The 17,031-nt window shown below is 46.8% G+C and overlaps 1 protein-coding gene across 4 annotated transcripts in view; it reads right to left on the bottom strand.

Annotated features, from left to right (window-relative positions):
• Positions 1-17,031, bottom strand: part of USP30 (ubiquitin specific peptidase 30) — a 27,350-nt gene extending 10,319 nt beyond the window's left edge. The window contains exons 1-7 of one of the 4 annotated variants that reach the window (XM_033408569.2): positions 16,855-17,031; positions 13,998-14,107; positions 12,671-12,853; positions 6,647-6,750; positions 2,131-2,229; positions 1,340-1,385; positions 126-220 (exon numbers count right to left, since the gene is read on the bottom strand). In XM_033408569.2, coding sequence (XP_033264460.1) covers positions 126-220; positions 1,340-1,385; positions 2,131-2,229; positions 6,647-6,750; positions 12,671-12,853; positions 13,998-14,107; positions 16,855-16,937 — 720 coding nt within the window. In that variant the 5' untranslated portion in view covers positions 16,938-17,031. Of the gene's footprint in view, positions 1-125; positions 221-1,339; positions 1,386-2,130; positions 2,230-6,646; positions 6,751-12,670; positions 12,854-12,967; positions 13,365-13,997; positions 14,108-16,854 lie in introns of those variants that run through there. The other 3 variants (XM_033408570.2, XM_033408571.2, XM_049698607.1) reach the window with 3 other exon arrangements.

Here is a 17,031-nt window from a genome sequence, read left to right as displayed (position 1 = left end):
GCATGAACCCGTGTCCCCTGCATCGGCAGGCGGACTCTCAACCACTGCGCCACCAGGGAAGCCCCATGAATCTTAACTTAAATAAAACCTTGCCAGAAAATATCAAGTATTGGTATAGTATTTACCTGGTGCTCACAGTGTTTGCAGACCATGTTACTAGTAAGTCTTCCATGAAAAGGATGCTGGGACTTCCAGTGGCTGGATGTGGGATGAGGTGACCCTGGAATACAGAACACCTTTGGATAGGCCACCTCTAGCCCTCTGGCACCAACCTCAAAATTCACCCCCCTTCTTAGTATGTGGTAGACACACCTTCTTTAGAAAAAAAAAAAAGTTCCTGAAAAGGACACTGAAAGAGCTTCCCTTATTGAAATCCATCAAAAACATAACCAGTTCCCTTCACAGGAGAATTTACACAGGTCCTTAAATGTGGTTTCTATATAATAGGCACAGCCACATTTAAAAAAGAAATTTGTGTTTGATAATGTCTTTTTACAAACATTTGCTTCAAATGTTTGAGATGTCACAAGAATGATACCACTGGTGAACATTCCATAAAGTGAGATAAACCTCTGAAATCATCAGAATAAGCAAGTTCTGAAAAACACGAGCTTTGGGGGGGATAGGATGGGGGCTAGCAGAATAAACACAGCAGCGTGGTGTGCTAGTTGGAACCACGGGCGCCATGTCAGGCCGGCCTGGGCTGGGTCCTGGCTTTGCTTATTAACCACGTGGCCAGAGCCAGAGACTTCATCCCTGTAAGCCTCAGTTTGCCGGAAATGGGGATAATTATGACCCCACTATCCTCCATACCGCCAACTTCATAGAGCTGTTGGGAGGCTTCAGTGAGATATTACGGTGCCTGGCACACGGTATGGACCCAAAAGAGAATTGTTCTCATTACTACCAGTGTGCAAAGGAATTGATACGTCATTTTTTTTTAAGTGTTAAGAAAACAATAATTTCCTTCCAAGGAGGAAGGGATCATTTGCAGGAATAGTTGGCTAAAGTGTAGATGCTGAGGACACGGCGGTTTCAGCTTATTGAGTTCACCAGAGGACCAATTCAAGAAGGTCAAGAAAAACCCTAGTTTGAGGGAGAAGTAAGTCCGTTCAGAGGAAACTGAGCAGGGCTCGGGTGTGATGGAACAATTCAAAATGTTCACCAGGGGGACAGTTTATAACTGTTCCCAAAACACAGGTTCCTTTCAAGTACACACACTCCAAGTCAGAATGGGTGTCACCAGAAAAAACATTATTTTTAGAAAACATAAAGCAAATTATTGTCATTTCTAAAAAGTACATATCTCACGTGTTACAGTTCAATGGAAAATGACTACCTCTGGTGTGGCAGGTGATCTGTCTGGGAGTCATTTCTGACTGCTGCTGTAGGGGACGAAAAAGAGAGAGGCTGCAAACCCTGCTGCAATCTCTCTGATCACCCACCCTCGCCCCACTCCTAAATCTCACAAGTTTCTGTGCTGACTGCACAGTTCAAAATCAACTTTATTTATTTATATATTTCTTTACTTTTAGGCCATGCCGCTCGGCACGTGGGATCTTAGCTCCCCGACCAGGGATCAAACCCGAGCCCTCTGCCTTAGGAGCATGGAGGCTTAACCACTGGACCACCAGGGAAGTCCCTCAAAGTCAACTTTAAACCAAGCTTCCTAAAAGGGGCCTTAATTATGCTCTCTGGTTGGTTACTGTACCTGTTCCTTCACCAAATGCAATTGAACATACTGCCTCTCCGGAATACTCCCCCCCTTTTACTAATTAACTTTTATCGACTCCCTAACATTTATGATGTGCCAGAGAAATAAGATTCATTTAGCATTCCTGTGGCTCCTTGTTCTCCTGTATTAAATAGGGGGGGAAATACATTCTTTCGTCTCAAGCCCAACACAGACTGAAGCAGGGAATCGTTTTTTAAGAGCTCGACATCTCTAACCAAAGTCACCGGCTGCCAAGCGTGACGTTTAAGACCCTCCCCCAGCCTCACTCCCACTACTGGGTTTTCATCGAGTCGTACTTTTGAGTTTAAAGTTACACGAACATTACATTTGTATTCCCTGTACCTGTTCGATATGCACAGACCGCATTCATGGTATCGAGAGTGTTAATGGTTTACCTCTAGGGAATGCACGTCAAACAGATGTGTGACCCGGGGCTGGTGGTCCCGCTCATCCTCCAAAGACGAGGTAATGACATGGAATAACTCATGAGCGTCCTGTCAAAGGGCAAAGCATTCTTCAGAGTGGCCCGAAGAGGCCGCGGCAACGTCAGAACCACCCCTGTGTGGACCACCAGGAAGACCCCCTATGGCTAAGGTGGGCAGAATTTGCTTTCCACCTTCTCAAGGCCCAGTGCGTTACATGGAAATGGTTACATCCTAGACATCTTCACGAGTAAAGGCCCTCAAGGGAGAGGCCCAAGGAGAGAGAGAAGGAACGAATGCTGGGTGGGCAGGCTTGACGCTGATCTGAGCCATCTCTGAGCCTGGTTTAGCTTTACTGAGACGGCTCTGACCTCTGCTCTACCTGACTACTGTTTTGTTTTCATCGTGGTAAAACACTCATCCAGTTTAAGCTTTTTAAGTGTACAGCTCATTGGCATTAAGCACATTCACACTGTTGTGCTACCATCACCCCCGTCCCTCTTCAGAACTTTTTTCATCTTCCCAAATGGAAACTGCACGCCCACTAAACACTAACTCCCCAATCCCCCGCACCCCTGGGCACCCACTGTCCTGCTCTGTGGTCTGTGAATTCCGCTTATCCTCAGAGAAGTGGAATCGTACAGCGTCTGTCCTTTTGTGACTGACTTGTCTCACTTAGCACAATATGCCGATTCATCTATGACGTGGCACAGAATTTCCCTCCTTTTAAAGGCTGAGTAATACTCCACTATGCACACCCATCACATCTTGTTTATCCATCAGCCATCGATGGGCAGGTGAGCTGCTTCCGCCTTTCAGCTGTCACGAATGATGCTGCTGTGAACCGGGCTACACAAAATATCTGAGTCCCTGCTTTCAACTCTTTCGGGCGTACACCCAGAGCAGAATTGCCGCCTCACGTGGCAGGGGACTATTTTTTAAGGATCAACTCAAACGCCCCTCTCCCCAAAAGCCAAAGCCACCCAGACTCTCCTGGGATGGGCAGCCCGTCCCCCCTGAACTCTGATGCGGCTGATACTCGTTGGGCTTCCACTCGGCTCCGTCCACAGTCACCAGAGCGATCTGTTTCTAAAGGCAAATGACTTTTCTCTTCTGCTTTCAACCTCCCGATGGCCTCACTGCTGCAGTGAACGGCTCCCTTCTTAGCTGGCTGGCCAGCCCTGACACGCCCCGGCCCTAGAACCTTCTCCCCGCCCCGCCGCGCCCCAGCCCCTGGCCTTCTCTTGCTCCCTGAATGTGCCAAGCCGGCTCCCACCTCAGACCTGTGTCTTTCCCGCGCCCGGATCTTCACGCCTTCACGCGGCCGCCTCTCTCATCCTTCAGGTCTCCTCAGGGAACCCTCCGTCACCAGCCCTCCCTGACCTAACCTCACCCCCAGCCATTCAGCAGCGGCCCCGCAGGCTCTCCCTCCAAACCACCCGCTGAATCTCTGAGGTCTCTCCACTGCCCTGCCTCAGCCCCAGCCTGAGCTGGACCCTCCCCGGCCTGGGTGTCTGCACACCGCCAGCTTTCCTCTCTGCTCCCGTCCTGCCCCCCCTGCACCCCTCCTGTACATAGAGGCCGGCATGGTCCTGTTCACATGTCAGGTCGGGCCAAAGCGGTCCCCTGCCGAAGCTCCGAGGGGCTCCCCCTGCACGCAGGGCAGAAGCCCAGCTCCAGCCCTTGGCCTCCCAGGCCCTGCAGTCCCCACAGCCCCCTCTCCTCCGCTGCTTGCCCTGCCCTTCCTGCCCTTCTCAACTCTGTGTCCTTGCAGCTGCTCGAGGCTTTTGCCCCGGCTCTGCTCCTCCGGCTGGCACGCTGCGCCCACAGCACCCCGGGCCTCGCTCCTCGTTAGACTCCAGGTCTCAGCTGAAACCTCAGGCCTCTAGAGAAGCCGCCCCCTCTAAGGAGTCCCCCTGCCGCTTTCCTCTCACCGCCCGTCCTCCCCACACTTTCTCACGTCACCTTCTTAGCACATGTTCAAGTTACCTGTGGACGGTCTGCAGCCCCACCCTCACTACACCGCGAGCTCCTTGAGCACAGGGTCCCTGCAAGTCACGCTTGACACTACCACCCAGCGCCCTCAGCAGGCCCTTCCCGAGGCCGGCATTCAGTAAGCATTTGTTGCACATATAAATGAATCCCCTCTGAGGCTGTGACCAGCAGTTGGCGAGAGAGTGATGGAGAGTCCAAGGTAAGTAAGGCAAGGCTCTTGCCCTCAGGGACTCACAACCCAGGGGCAGACATGGCAGCCTTGCTACTATCTAGCAGTGCAATGCTATGGCCCTGTTATGACCAGTGAGCCCTGGACATGGAGCTGAGGGAGGATCACCTCTTCCTGCAAGGCTCGGGGAGCCTTGACAGACCAGGCATCTGGGCCAGCCCATGAAGCATGAGCAACGGTTCACCACAGAGAAAAATCCCGAGACAGGATGGAGTCGGATCCAAAACCTATTCTGTCACCATCAGCCATGTGATTACTTGGCCTTGAGAAAAGGAACAGTATCGCAGAAGAGCTGAAGAGCAGCCACTTTAGCGCCAGACTGGCTTGAATCCTGGCTCTGTCACTCAAATAGCTGTGTGACTTTGGGCAAGTCACTTGACTGCTCTGAACCTCAGTGTTCTCATCTGTAAAATGGGGATAGTAACAGTAACTCCTTACAGGGCTGTGGTGAGGATTCAATCAGATGATTCACGTACCTGGCCCAAAGCACCCCACAGCTCTAGCTTAAAACACTGAAAAGTGGTTGGATGACCAGATCATTAATAGTGAAGGTGTGGACAAGGCCCCATGCTAGATGCTCTGGGTACCTTCAAAGAGGAACAGAACCAGAGACAGACATGCTTTCTCCTTCCCACACATACTACGGCACTCTGTGGCTCAGTGTCAGACACTGGAAATACTCCCCAGGAGCAACTGGGACTTAAGTGGGTCCTTGACAGAAGAGCAGGACTTAGAAAAGGAATGTGGGCAAAGAATGTCACCTGTCATATCAGTAAACAAAGGACGTTGCTGGCCACCAAGCCATCAGCTCTTGCAGCCGCCCCCTACTGTGTCCTCTGAGAGGATTCAAGATGGAGAAAAGCAGGATACCGGCCCTAGACAGCTAAGGGGCATCTCCAAGGAATGATTTCAATGAACTCAGACACTTGCATCTTCCCTTACACAGAAAAATGCTAAATTCATTAACTTGACATGTCTGTTTTTTCTTTAATTGACAGTAATCTTCTGATGCTCTATCTGTTTTTGTTTTTGTTGATTTTGCAAACACTTAATATATCCTGCTCCTCCCTTACCTCTTGGGAGCAGTCCCTCAGAGCTATGTGAGAGGCTGCCTCCCGGGCTTAAGTCCTCAGGACGTCTGTCAAATAAAACCTAATTCTCAACTTTGAGGTTGTGCATTTTTTTTTCAGCCGACAGGTATCTGATGTTAAGGACTAAATCTCAGTCACTGTCTCAGTTTAGAGAAATGTAAAATGTAGCTAAATAATTCCAGTTACCAGAGGAGGATTTAAAAAGTATTCTCTAAATGGAAAAATATTTCAACATATAATGGATCAATCGAGAAGCACTGTTAAGAAAGTATAGGATACTCTCAACGTCGTGTTTAAGAAGTAACACATACATGGCTTCAGATGAAAGTGGAAACAGAGATCATCTCTAAAGGAGAGGGGAGAGGGGAAGCCTTCCCGCCTCACTTCTCCGTTTTTACATGCCTCCTGCTTCAGCCCCACAGTTTTGAGAGCCCAGGGGCTCTGGTCCAGGGGCTCCCTGGGGGAGGCAGAAGCAGCCAACCCAACGCTGGCCAGGGCCAGCCTGGAAATGTGGCGGCGGGGATGGACCGCCGAAGTGTACACAAACAGAAGCGAAAGTTTTGGTCCCTAGAGCTTCACTCTCTCAGCCTCAGCCTCGTCCTCTGGGGAAGAGGAGGAGGGTGGCCAGTACCAAAGAAGACAAGGAAGCTGTAGTCGTGGAAAAGGGGGGCGGGAGTGGCTGGAGGAAGGCCCTGGGACTGCATATGACAGCTGCTCAAGGTTTGCGGCCACTTTAACCCAGCCTCCGAAGACTGATTTTTTTTTTAATGAAGGTATAGTCTAAAAAAGAGTCTCACCCAAACCTCTGAGCCTCTAAGGTAAAGCCACCTGCTTCTCTCTAATAGGCTCCAGATGTCCCCACCATCCACTGAAATGCAAAGTCACTCAGGAACTAAAAAGATTTGCCCTCTTTGGCAGCTGTGTGCTCACGCCCTATCCTGTGAACCTTCCCTCTCCCCTGATTGCGAGAGCAGGAATAAAGTTCACAATCTGGTCTCGGGACACTAAGGCTGTCTAAAATGTCACAGAAATGTCACGCAGGTCAGACAACTGCAAGGTCAATGCTGGCGTTTATTCTTCCCGCTGCAGCAATGCAGCTGTTTCTGGAGCTCAGGCCCCACCTCATTAGTGGGAAACGTTCTCCAAGGAAACCTGCTTTGAATGTTGTGTTCACCTGCTCTTCAAACGAAGAGATCTGCCATCTGTACATTCTTAAGACGTCCAACAAGCAGCTTGCATCCAAGACCTCTTCATCAGTGACTTCTTGGCAGGATAAAGCTGGGAACAAAAAAGGAGCACAGTTATTAAGTGAACCAGCATGACAACCAACCAGAAAAGCTGCACAGCACAACGTGTCAAAGCTAATTAATAATGTAAGGACTGTAAAATTCACCTTGGAATTATATCTCTTTCATTATTCTTCCTTGTAGCCTTACCCAATGCTTAGTACACTAGTAGACACTTCGTGTTTGTCAAATGAATGTAATTTTTCATGAGGCTGCACCATTTAAATGAAGTAATTGACTTTCAGATATCTGAATTACTATCATCAATATAAATTTACTGTTGCAAGATTTGTAGTGAATAAAATGATTTTAACTCACAACTCTGAGGGACAGGAGGGCCTTTAAACAACCAGCCTTTAAACAACCATCTGGTCCAACCCTACACTCACTGCCCTAACCCCTCTCTACAGGACTCTCTCCTGCGGCCATAAGGCCTTCTCTGGGACTTGTTTGCATTTGAGTTTCTGATTATCCCGCAAAGCATCAAGCTCTATGAGGCAGCCTGAAACGGTCTCCTGAGTTGTTTACTTTTTAATCAAGGTAGAATCAAGCCTAACAGACAAAAATAAAAGTCTGATGGGCTTATGAATTTATATTACAATTGCATCTAGATGGGGGTTGGCAAACTTTTTCTGTAAGGGGTCAGCTAGTAAACATTTTAGGCTTTGCAGGTGTCTGTAGCAACTACTCATCTCTGCCCATGTAGCACAAAAAGCAGCCATAGACGACAGATAAGTAATATTACATATTACATAAATAATATGTCATATTACATATTACATAGATAATATGTAAACAAATGACCATAGCTGTGTTTCAATAAAACTTTATTCACAGAAACAGGCGGTGGGACTTCCCTGGTGGTGCAGTGGTTAAGAATCCGCCTGCCAATGCAGGGGACATGGGTTCGAGCCCTGGTCCGGGAAGATCCCACATGCCACGGAACAACTAAGCCCGTGAGCCACAACTACCGAAGTCCGCACACCTAGAGCCTGCGCTCCACAACAAGAGAAGCCACTGCAATGAAAAGCCCGCGCACCGCAACTAAGAGTAGCCCCCGCTCGCCGCAACTATAGAAAGCCCATGCGCAGCAACAAAGACCCAATGCAGCCAAAAATAAATAAATAAAGTTATTTAAAAAAAAACAGGTGGTAGGCCAAATTTGGCCCAAGGGCCATAGTTTGTTAATTCCTGATCTTGACCACCCCCCGTCCCACAGCATATTATTATGGACCAGTATATCACACTGGGCCAGTACTGCTAGTGCAGAGGAGATAAAAATACAGGAGCCTGCCCTCTCAATGCAGTTTCTGGGAGCTCAGTGATTCTCCAGATAAACTAAGCCAGCCTGTTTCTCCTCCTTGATTTGCAGTCAGTGAACTTGAGAGATAGCTCTGAATACTTCAGACTCTGACTCTGGAGGGTCTGAACATTGCCAACGCCACCCCTCTCAGAACATGGCTGGTGCCGTGGGTGGTGACCTGCGGTGGAGAAGCAGCAGCGTTGGCAGCCAGTAGCCAGTTATCAGTGCGAATAAACCCTGAGGTCAGACCTTTACCCTCCAGTACGAAGGAGACCCGTCAGGAGAGGTCCTGTTCCTTCCTTCTTCCTCCTGCATGCCGAGGCAGCCCTTCTGTTAGCTTTTACCCTCCCAAGGAAAATCTGAATGTCCCCTTCAGCCCAATTTTGCCTAAAATGCTGTGTGGCAATGTCTACTAATTTTCATATCCTACAATCCAGCAGTATGACTTTCTCAGGATCTGTCTCAGGGAAAGAGGTGCCTATGTGCACGATGGGCACGTACAAGGATGCTCACTGCAGCCTGTTCATGTAGACGAGGCACCAGGAGCAAATGGCTAATTAAACCGGGATGTCTTGCGATTATGGATGCCCTGCAGCTGTAAAGGTGTGTGACGTCTGTAAATCACATGTTTGATAAGGGCTTGAGTCCCAAAATATATAAGGAACTCCTAAAACTCAACAACAACAAAAATACAGAAAACCAAATTAAAAAATGGACAAAAGATCTGAATAGACGTTTCATAAAAAAAACACAAAAACCCCTAGAAATGGCCAATAAACACATGAAAAGATGCTCAACATAACCTATGATTAGGGAAATGCAAATCAAGACCACCATGAGATATCACTTTCACACTCATCAAAAAGACAAGGGGCTTCCCTGGTGGCGCAGTGGTTCAGAGTCCGCCTGCCGATGCAGGGGACATGGGTTCATGCCCCGGTCCGGGAAGATCCCACATGCCGTGGAGCGGCTGGGCCCGTGAGCCATGGCCGCTGAGCCTGCGCGTTCGGAGCCTGTGCTCCACAACGGGAGAGGCCACAACAGTGAGAGGCCCGCGTACCGCAAAAAAAAAAAAAAAAAAAGACAATAACAAGTGCTGGTGAGGATGTGGAGAGCTGGAACATCTGTGCACTGCTGGTGGGAATGTAACATGCCAAGGCTGCTGTGGAATGCAGTATGGTGATTCCTCAAAATAGTAAACAGAATTACCATTTGATCCAGCAATTCCACTTCTGGGTCTATACCCCCCAAAGTTAAAAGCACAGGCTTGAACAGATATCTGTACACCAGTCTCCACAGCAGCATTATTCACAATGGCCAAAAGGTGGAAACAACCCAAGCATCCACTGACCTATAAATGGCTAAACAAAATGTAGTGTGTATATACATACATATACACACACAGCGGAATATTACTCATATCCAGCCTTAAAAAGGAGTGAAATTCTGACACATGCTACAATGTGGTTGAACCTCAAGGACATTATGCTAAGTGAAACAAACCAGACATAAAAGGACAAATACTGGGCTTCCCTAGTGGCGCAGTGGTTGAGAGTCCGCCTGCCGATGCAGGGGACACGGGTTCATGCCCTGGTCTGGGAAGATCCCACATGCCGCGGAGCGGCTGGGCCCGTGAGCCATGGCCGCTGAGCCTGCGCGTCTGGAGCCTGTGCTCCGCAACGGGAGAGGCCACAACAGTGAGAGGCCCGCGTACCGCAAAAAAAAAAAAAAAAAAAATATTGAAGAAAAAAAAAGGACAAATACTGTATGATTCCACTTAAATATGGTACATAGTCAAACTCATAGAGACAGAAAATAGAATAGTAGTTACCAGGGTCTGGGGGTAGTGGAAAATGGAAAGTTATTGTTTAATGGATACAGAGTTGCAATATGGGAAGGTGCAAACTTTCTGGAGATGAATAGTGGTCATGGTTGCACAACAATGTGAATATACTTAATACTACAGAACTGTTTACTTGAAAATGGTTATGGTGGTAAATTTTACATTATGAATATTTTACCTCAAATATTTATTATTTATTTATTTATGTATTTATTTTATTTTTGGCTGCATGTGGCCTTCGTTTCTGCACACGGGCTTTCTCTAGTTGTGGAGAGCGGGGGCTACTGTTCGTTGCGGTGCGCGGGTTTCTCATCGCAGTGGCTTCTCTTGTTGTGGAGCACGGGCTCTAGGCATGCAGGCTTCAGTAGTTGTGGTGCACAGGCTTAGTTGCTCTGTGGCATGTGGGATCTTCCCGGACCAGGGCTCAAACCCATGTCCCCTGCATTGGCAGGCAGATTCTTAACCACTGCGCCACCAGGGAAGCCCCTTCACCTCAATTTTTAAAAATGGGCAAAGGATATGAGTTGGCAGTTCACAGAAGACAAAATACATGAGACCAGTAAACTCACAAAAAGAAAAAAAAAACGGTGAATGAGGCAGAGCTACAAGTAATGAAATGGCCATTTTTCTAATACATATCATGTTATTTGGTCATGAAAAAACAAACAAAACAATATATCATTTCTATGGGTATTTAGAAACATAGTTAAATGCACAGAAAGCGGTTTGGAAGGTTACACTTATCTTTTACTTTTGGGAAGGAAGGAAAGGAGCGGGTAGTGATAAAGAGAATTTTAGCCTTATTTGTAATGCTTTAATTTTTCAACAAGAAGAATTTACTCATGAATTACTTATAATAATGGAAAACTATTTCTAAAAACCAAAATAAAAGACACTGAGAAGCAGAAGCAGAGAAGGAAGGATATAATGGGAGGACAACACCTAACCCTACATCATGACACCTATGTGGATGTGTCAGTTCTTAACACAGTCTTTGGGATGGCATTTTTTTTTTTAACAGGGCAGTAAAAGAAATTATTTTCAAGTTGCCTCTTTTTTTTTTCAAGTTGCCTCTTATACAGAAGAGCAGAACTTACTTTTCATACTGGTTTCTGTGTCAAGCTGAGATCATACCTCAGTGAAGCAATATTCAGCTGAGTGTTTTTAAAATCCAATTGTTTTTCTGACTATGTAATACACGCTTATTATTGAAAGGTTTTTTTTTTTCATGTTTTTAAACTGTCACCTGCACCATGCCAAAAAAGCCATGGCTAACATTTTGGCTTTTTCTGTCCAGCCTTTATCTGTGGAAATTTTTGCTTTGGCTGAAGTAAAATTATACCATATTTCGTACCCCACTCTTTCAAACTTAATAGGATAGCCTATGCCCTCTCCCAAATTAAAAAGAAAACAGAAACATTTCATAAAGATGATTCTTAATGGCTATGCAACATTCCATTGATTGCTTAATCATTCTACTGCTGGATAACCATATTCTTTCCTTTTTCCCCCCATTACCACTAGGCGTTGGAGATCTTTGCACATATAGTCGGCCATCCATACCCACTGGTTCAGCATCCTCAGATTCAAGCAAGGATTGAAAATACTAAGGAAGGGAATTCCCTGGCGGTCCAGTGGTTAAGACTCCGCGCTTCCACTGCCAGGGGCCCAGGTTCAATCCCTAGTCGGGGAACTAAGATCCCGCTGCACAGTGCAGCCCCAAAAAAAGAAAATACTCAGGAAAACAAATTCCAGAAAGTTCCCCAAAGCAAAATTTGAATTTGCCAGGCACCGGCAACTATTGACATAGCATTTACATTGGATCGGGTATTATAAGTAGCATAGAGATGATTTAAAGCTTATGGGAGGATGTACATAGGTTATACACAAACACTACACCATTTCATATAAGGGACTTGAGCATCTGCAGATTTTGGTATCTGCGTGTGGGGTTGTCCAGATGCTACAGGAGGAAAGCCAGCTCTACAGTCAAAAAAAGTGGTTTCAAAATGAAGTTAGATTGGTGGCTTCCTAAAACCTTTACCAAGCCCGTGTACACTGTGACTCTCCAAGCTCGGGGCCAGTATTGGGCCAGTCCCACACCTGTTTGCCCTGAGAACTCCACTGCAGGCTAGTGTAAATCATAGTCCACCAATTACTTGGTCAAACGGTACTGAACATTTTGCAAGCTATTACTGTGTGGTTCCACTGTTTTCCAGAAAGGCTGCCTCAAGTTACACCACCACCAGCATTTATGAACGTGTCACCCAACAGCTAGCTGGTCAGGATTGTGGATTTTCCAATCTTTGCTGACAGGCCAAAAAATGGTACCTCACTATTATGTTATTTATATTTCTTTGATGATGGCCAAATTGCTTATTTTGTTTGTTAGATGCATTCTGTATCTATCTTAATACAATCTGTATTATTTCTTTTGTGAATTACCTTATTTCCTAGGCTAAGACACTTTTTGTTTTTAAACTTTGATGTTTGTGAAACCAGAGTACTTCTTACAGTCAAAATGCTTAAATGGAAGTGGATTTTTCTCCTTCCCTAAAAAGCTGTTACTAAACTGACAAGTTTTAAAATAAAAGATTACAGCTTTGATTAAAAAAAAAAACACCTGTCTCTACCTATTGGGCCCTTAGTGCTTTTATCATGATAGGTATGATATTTTTCTACATAAAGGCTATTAACCTTTTGCCTGCCATCTGGGCTGCTGCTTTGAAAATGCACAGCACGCCCTTTACATTTCCAGGTAGGTACCTTTCAAGAGATGCAACAGTGTCAAGGACAAGCGCTGGTGTTGGGGGGACTCCTCCTGACCCTTGGTGTACTGGGTGGTGAACTCTTCCAGCCACTTGATGAAGGTGGGGCAGGCAGACAGGCCTTGCAGCAGGGAGTTCATGAAGCAGGTGTTCCCCAGGTTGACAAGGCCAGGCACAAGCCCTAAAAAAGTGGGGGCAACAAGAGAACAGCGCATCGCATTGGACCATCTCCTTTATCTTCTCCCATTTGGGACCCAGAATTCCTGCACCGTGGCCTTGGATTGAAAACCCCTACCTCAGAAAGTCCTCATCCACAGAGAGCAGGGGGCCAGGCATCCTGTCCTAGCCGAGGCCCAGTCCTACCACTGCTCCTTCAGGGGACCATAAGCCGCAGAAGGACAAGTCCGGGCCGCGTGTGACTACTGAAATGCACCAGAGTGTCTGGCACAGCCTGGCTTCCATTGAATGTTCAGAGACACTTAGTAACCTCTCTCTCTCTTTCTCTCCCTCACTCTCTCTCTTCTTTGTTAAGAAAGCAATGTTTCTCACAACAGAAGAAAACAATTGTTCTGTTCCTGTTCCCCAGGACAATGATTTTGTTCTTATAATCAGTGGGAAAGACACCACTACTGCCATTCTGATCAGTCCTTCTGCAAAGAGATCAACAAAATCTGACATACTTCCCTCTTCTGCTGAAATTAAAAAACAAAAACAAACAAAAACAACTTTTTATTATGAGAGTTCTCAAACATGCACAAAAGAAGAGTAGATATCTAATGAACCCCAGTTACAACCATCCCCAGAATTAACAGTGATCAACATTTTGCTACACCTGTCCCTTTTATATATTTATTTATTTTGGCTGAATTTTAATCAATATAAGTAGAGCAACATTGACAAAGGGGGGCATTTTTAAAAATAAGGAAATAGATTTTTGTTTTAGTGAAGAAACAAACTTGAAACATTTACTAGTGACTAGCAGCTATTCAGTGAAAGCACAAAGGCGTCACACAATTAGGCAACTGTACAACTGAAAAACACAATGGCCATAGCAATGAGAACACTTAGACAATTAAGCCACTTGAAATTTTTCATTACGAAGCATGTCTCAAACTCATGACCTTAGTGCGGGTGAAATATAAATCTTTTTACTGTGGGGTATAACATAATGAGTCATTAAAATTAACTTCTGTTTAAAAGAAAGTACTACTGACAAAATTGAAGATACAAGAGAACCAAAAATGTCTTCCCCTTTCTGTACTGTTTTTAAACAATAAGAGTTTGGGTCCAGTCTATAGACCATGATCCAAAGGCTTCATTCTTACCTTTTCTACGCTTCTTTCTTTCTGTAATGGGACCCCAAATAACATATATTCCTGCTGCTAGTGCAGCGGCAATTCCACCTATAACACCCCAGTTCTTCATGAGTTTATATCTAAAAAAGAAAATAAGTTTACTGTCTTTCCTCATCACAAATGCAATATGTGTATATACAGGTACAGGTACACAGAAGTAACATTTCATCAGAATAACCACTGGCCTGACAAATACCTTGCTTTCAGATTAAAGTAATATACAGTATAGGATTATGTCTTGAAAATCAGCACATTTAGACGTTAGGATTTGAAACCGAAGTCAGAGCACAACCTCCCCAGAGCCCCACCGGCCAGGGCTTTCCTCCTGCTCTGCCTCTCATTCTGCTGCCATACCGCCCCGCCACCCGGGCCACAGCCAAGCTCCCACCCCAGGGCCTCTGCACTGCGCTCCCTCTGCCTCAGATGCTGTTTCCCCAGGTGCCACTGCTTGGCTCACTCCCTCCCCATCCCTTCACTTCTAACAAACTACTAGAACCTGCACTCGTGGCCCTTTTACCCAGTTCTACGTTTTCTTTTTACCACAGAGCTCACCACCTTCCAACCTAACTTTCACTTATTCACCACGTTTATTTTCGGTCTCCCGCAACTGAAATGCAAAGTCCCCACGGGCAGGGATCTTTGTTTTACACACTAACATATCCCAAGTGTTTCCAAGTATTTAGATCACATAGTAGGTTCTTGATAATACTTATTGAATGATTGGGACCTGGAGAAATACAGAAATGGATTTATCTTGTAGGTTATTAAACGGGGTAAGGGAGAGGCATACAATAGTATAAAAGATCTTCTAAATATTTATTATATTACAGTTTTCTTCATTTGAGGCTTGACTCGAATACTGAAGTTATTCTTTTACTACAAATAAAGAAATTTCACCAGTAACTTAAAACACTGTCTTCATACACAGTTATGTATTTCCACTAAATAAGGCAACCAATATATGTACCTACATATATCTGTGCAATATATACCTATATATATGTGTTAGCTACATATATGTGTGTGTATGTTTAAAATATTCTTATCCCCATGTATGGATCATGTGAATATTGTTTTGACCTCAACTCAGTCAACATTAACTCAGGGAAGAGCCACTGGTAATACTAGTAACTCTGTCTACAACAACCAACATTTTTCCAGTGTCATGGCTGATGTGATACACAACTGATGACTGAATTTCAAATAAATCTTTGTTCTCCCAAGACAGTGTCGGTAGAATGTGCACAGAACTTGGTTAAGAAAGTGGAATTCCATAATCTGGTTCAGTTCTGGTTCTGCTATTCCCTATGGTGTCACTGCACCTTCTAAGCCTCAGCTTCCTCGTCTGTACAATGGGGACAATTGTGAGACCTACCTTACAGAATTATTGTAAAGACTGAATAAGTGCTAATGCATGGGGTGCATAGTAAGAGCTTAACAAATATTAGCTGCTGCAATTATCAAGTATTATAATCTCAGCTTCATTCATGAAAGTTATTCTTGAAGTTTCTTAATGCAACATTGTGCTGATTTTTACACAATAGGTATATTCACGTGAGGCCACGTGGATCTGAACTCATGTCTGTTGGGCTGCGAAGTCTGTGCTTCAAACCAGGAAGCTCATGGGGAAATTGAAGGACAGAATGTCAAAAGGATGGGAGAGAGGGCCTGCCTAGGTCCTAAGTAGGGCATGGATAAAAAACCCAGGGCCAACTCTGGAAACTCCACAACACGAGGAGAGTAGTGGAGCCTGGGAGTGAAAAGATCTGGCTTCTCCCCGCAGCTCTGCTGTCAGCTCAGCTGTAGGACCACAGGCATGGCCACTGCAAGGCCCGTGTCCCAACTACAGAATGGGGGCACTGGACAGGATCGCCACTGAGGACTTCCAACCCTGGGATGATAAGCTCTTTAGACTGCTCCAGTTCCAGAGGGAGGAAGCTGACCTGAGCAATGGGTCTCAGTCATTTAGGGTCAGGAAGGGGGCTTGGGGGGAGGGACGGAGCCACACTGCTCAGCTCTGAAGCCTGGAGCCCGAGGGAGGGTGGATAAGAGAAGGGACATAGGGACACTGACAGGGTTGAGAACCCGTACTATTGGGGGTCCTAGCAGGAATGTGGGATCTTAACAGGACTGGGAGCCTTAACAGGTTAAGGGGTCCTGATTGGTTTAGGTGCCCTTGCAAGATAAGGAGCCACTAATTAGATTAGGGACCCATACAGACTAAGGGATCCCTGGCAAAAGTGTGTGGGGGGGTGTGACAGGAAGACGGGTACTGACAAAGTGCGGGTTGGGGGCGCTAGCAAGCCCGGGGCACTTTACAGGGTTGTGAGAACCATGGCAGGACTGGGGAGCTTGACAGGTTGGGGAACCCTAGCAGGCCAGGTACTGACATGACTAGGGAGCCCAGAAGGATTGGGGGTGTCTTGAAAGGATGAAGGGGTCCGGTAAGGCCTGCGAGGCGCTGAGAGCTCCGAGGGGGCCATTGACAAGGCTGAGGATCCCTGCAAATTCTGGGGACAATGACAGGATTACAGGAGGCACTGGCAGGCGGAGGAGGAGGGTGGAGGCGGCACTGATAAAACTGGGAGCGCCAGCACAATTGGGGAGTGCCGACAGAATCGCCGTTGCCTGGAGGCCCTGGAGGCCCGTCGCCCTTCCCGCCCCAAGGCCTGGGCCTCCAACACTTCGGGACGCAGAAACCTCTGGAATGCGCACTCCGGCTCCTGGGGACCCTTACTAGGGCGTGAAAGGGCCGCCACAGGCCAGCCTCGGTACCCTGGTCCCTCTGGTCCCGGACTCCCCGGCCGTCCCGCCCCCCAAAGCTCACCTGACGGCCGCCCCGGTCCGTAGGAAGCGCTGGATGGCCCTGTCGGCCGCGGTCATCGCCGCCTCAGCCCGGCAGCTCAGCATCGCGGCTGCGCGGGAGGCCTGCCGTCACCCCCACCGCGATCTCCGCGGCCGGACCCAGGGCTCCGGGGGCTCCCGAGACGGCGGAACCCGCGGC

Source organism: Orcinus orca, chromosome 15 (assembly GCF_937001465.1).
Source record: "Orcinus orca chromosome 15, mOrcOrc1.1, whole genome shotgun sequence".
NCBI classification, from domain to species: Eukaryota; Metazoa; Chordata; class Mammalia; order Artiodactyla; family Delphinidae; genus Orcinus; species Orcinus orca.
Note: the sequence above shows the minus strand (reverse complement) of the source record. Positions and strands in the feature narration are given on the sequence as shown.